At 34.7% G+C, this 2,505-nt stretch overlaps 1 protein-coding gene across 1 annotated transcript in view; it reads left to right on the top strand.

The window, feature by feature from the left end:
• The window catches only part of LOC101314002 (probable plastidic glucose transporter 3-like), a 7,384-nt gene that overhangs the window by 4,307 nt on the left and 572 nt on the right, over positions 1-2,505 (top strand). The window contains exons 12-13 of the mRNA XM_004302842.1: positions 331-445; positions 1,176-1,351. Of these exons, the coding sequence (XP_004302890.1) occupies positions 331-445; positions 1,176-1,349 (289 nt within the window). The 3' untranslated portion in view covers positions 1,350-1,351. The remainder of the gene's footprint in view (positions 1-330; positions 446-1,175; positions 1,352-2,505) is intronic.

The following is a 2,505-nucleotide window of genomic DNA, read 5'->3' as shown; positions in this document are numbered from 1 at the left end:
ACTAGAAGGTGGAGATGAGGAAATTTGATCAAAAAGTGGTGCAAAAATGAAAATCCTCACCAAAACCATTGGTGCGGACGTTTGTAGCTGAGAAAAATCCTATATATATATATATATGAACCTGTCAGTAAGCCAATCATCTAAATATATTCCAAATCTAGTTCTTATGTGACAAGAAATGATTTTGTTGATCATGGCAATGGAGTTATAAGAGATATAGCTTATAGCAGTTCTGAAAAAGATGCACAAACTGCGTTACTGAAATGATACAACAGAGTTTGGTCATAAGCTTTTGTCATGATATTCTAAATTATATAATGGATTATGCAGGTTTGTTTTGATGTTTTCTCTCGGAGCTGGTCCAGTTCCTGGTCTTCTCCTATCAGAAATTCTTCCTAGCCGTATTAGAGCAAAGGCCATGGCAGTTTGCATGGCTGTGCATTGGGTAAGTGTCTTCTGTATTGCTTCAAGATCTGGTTTGTTGCACCTCTTATTTTCTTCATCGTGAGAGATGAGATAAGACTGCCTTGGTCACATACAAACTTTGCTACTTGATGACCATTTTCAATCTAAAATGGTATTAATGCTTGGTCATACAAGAAAGCTTACAAGTTTAGCCTATACAGCTCATCCCCAGTTATTAGTTAAAAACTTTTGAACTTTTTGAACTTCAAGATCAAGACATTGTTATTAATAAGGAAATAGAGGCTATTCTACTGACACTTTTAAATTTTGAGATGCCAAGGTAGCTCATGTCCTATAAATAAAGAAAATGTCAATATTGAAATTTTTTCAAAGTGACCAGTGCTGATATCATTATGGCTTGCCACTATTGTGTGATTGAACAAGATATAACACACTCTTTTACACTCAGAAGCCTCATTTGGATTGAGTAATTAAACAAGTTTTTTTAATCTGAGAAGGCTGAGCTTGTTGAGCATTTGTATCTGAGAAGGCTGAGCTGGTTGAGCTGCCTCCTGTTCGTTCCTTGATAATATCCCTTGCAATTAATACCAATAACATAAAGAAATTTAAAGAAGCATGCCATAGATGTAGACGGCATCTCATTTCCATTTGCACATCCCCAACATATTGAGACAGAAGAAGACGAGATATCCTAGCTCTATTCTCATATTTATATGATGTAATCTCATCTCTATCATGACTGTCTGCAGGTGGTAAATTTCTTTGTTGGCCTATTCTTTTTGCCCTTGCTGGAGAAAATCGGGCCACAACTTCTGTATACAATCTTTGGTATTTTTTGTGTACTGGCTGTGATATTTGTGAAGAGAAATGTAGTGGAAACAAAAGGGAAGTCACTCCAAGAAATTGAAATTGCACTACAGTAAAGGTATTAATATCCCTATTCTTTACACCAATCTTGTTAGTTTCGGAAAGATAGTGGAGGAAAACCGGAAAGGTTTTGATTTAGCTTTCGCATTGTAATACAACTGCTGAGTTATAATTTGAAAGGTAAGCTGTTATACTGAATAAGCATATTTGGAAGTGAAATGGATTAAACTGTGTATAGGTGAGTAAGTGTGGCTCCGACATTGGATACTGTTATACTAAATAGAGTTGCATTCTGAAGGCAACTCTGGTATCTAGGAGTATAAAGTTTTGTTTGTCTGTTCTTTGCAGTTTAACCCTTGCACCATATTCTAGTTCACTTGATTTAATTCTTCAAAACAATAAAAGAAATAAAAACATTAAAAAGAAAAGAAAAAGAAACAAAAATTCAACTTGATTTAAATCTCAACTGCTCAACTAGCAAGTGAGCAAAGGACAAGTTCCTTGAGAAGTAGAAGTCCAAAGTTCAAAACCAACTTGCGACCCCTCTCTGATCTGTATTTTTAGCATACCAAGGTCTCGGATGTGTGTGCATACTTTCTGACTTTTTGGTGTAGTATATAACTCAAGTCCAGTAGCTTTAATATGTTTGTTTGCTTTGTCTCTGTAGGTTCATCAACTTAGATTACTTGTTTACACAAAGCTGAAGTCCTTTTGTATTGATGGAATTCAAGCCCACTACTTACATTTTCCCTTAGGTATTGCTATGTTATGCTGAGTTGAGTCACTCTGTCCTTCAATACCTCAGTCTTCTTGTGACACATGTTTCACAGAAAGTAATAGTTTTTGTTGCTTCAAATTTTTTTGTTCTGATTATCCTTCTCCATTTTGATCTAGTAATTGTCCTTAAACTAAACATTTTCTCCATTCTTATTTTAACTCTAGTGATTGGGCAAACAAAGTTCTTGTCTAACTAGTTGTCAGACATTTAGTATTCCTATGAGCATTTGTTAGCTGATTTGTTTGATTATACTTTCCAGATGCTAGAGCCAAAATGAGCTTCAGATTAAAATTAGAGTTAATTTCAGTTTACTACTCTGAACTTTAGGTCTAAAATCAGTTTGATACCTCATCTTTTTTTTAATCAGTTTCACAACTAAACTTTCAAAATGACATCAATCTCGACCAAAATGACTAAAATAGCTCTAGTTAATC

Source organism: Fragaria vesca, linkage group LG6 (genome assembly GCF_000184155.1).
Source record: "Fragaria vesca subsp. vesca linkage group LG6, FraVesHawaii_1.0, whole genome shotgun sequence".
Lineage (NCBI taxonomy): Eukaryota > Viridiplantae > Streptophyta > Magnoliopsida > Rosales > Rosaceae > Fragaria > Fragaria vesca.
The sequence above is the reverse complement of the archived record's forward strand: the minus strand, read 5'-3'. Positions and strand labels throughout refer to the sequence as shown.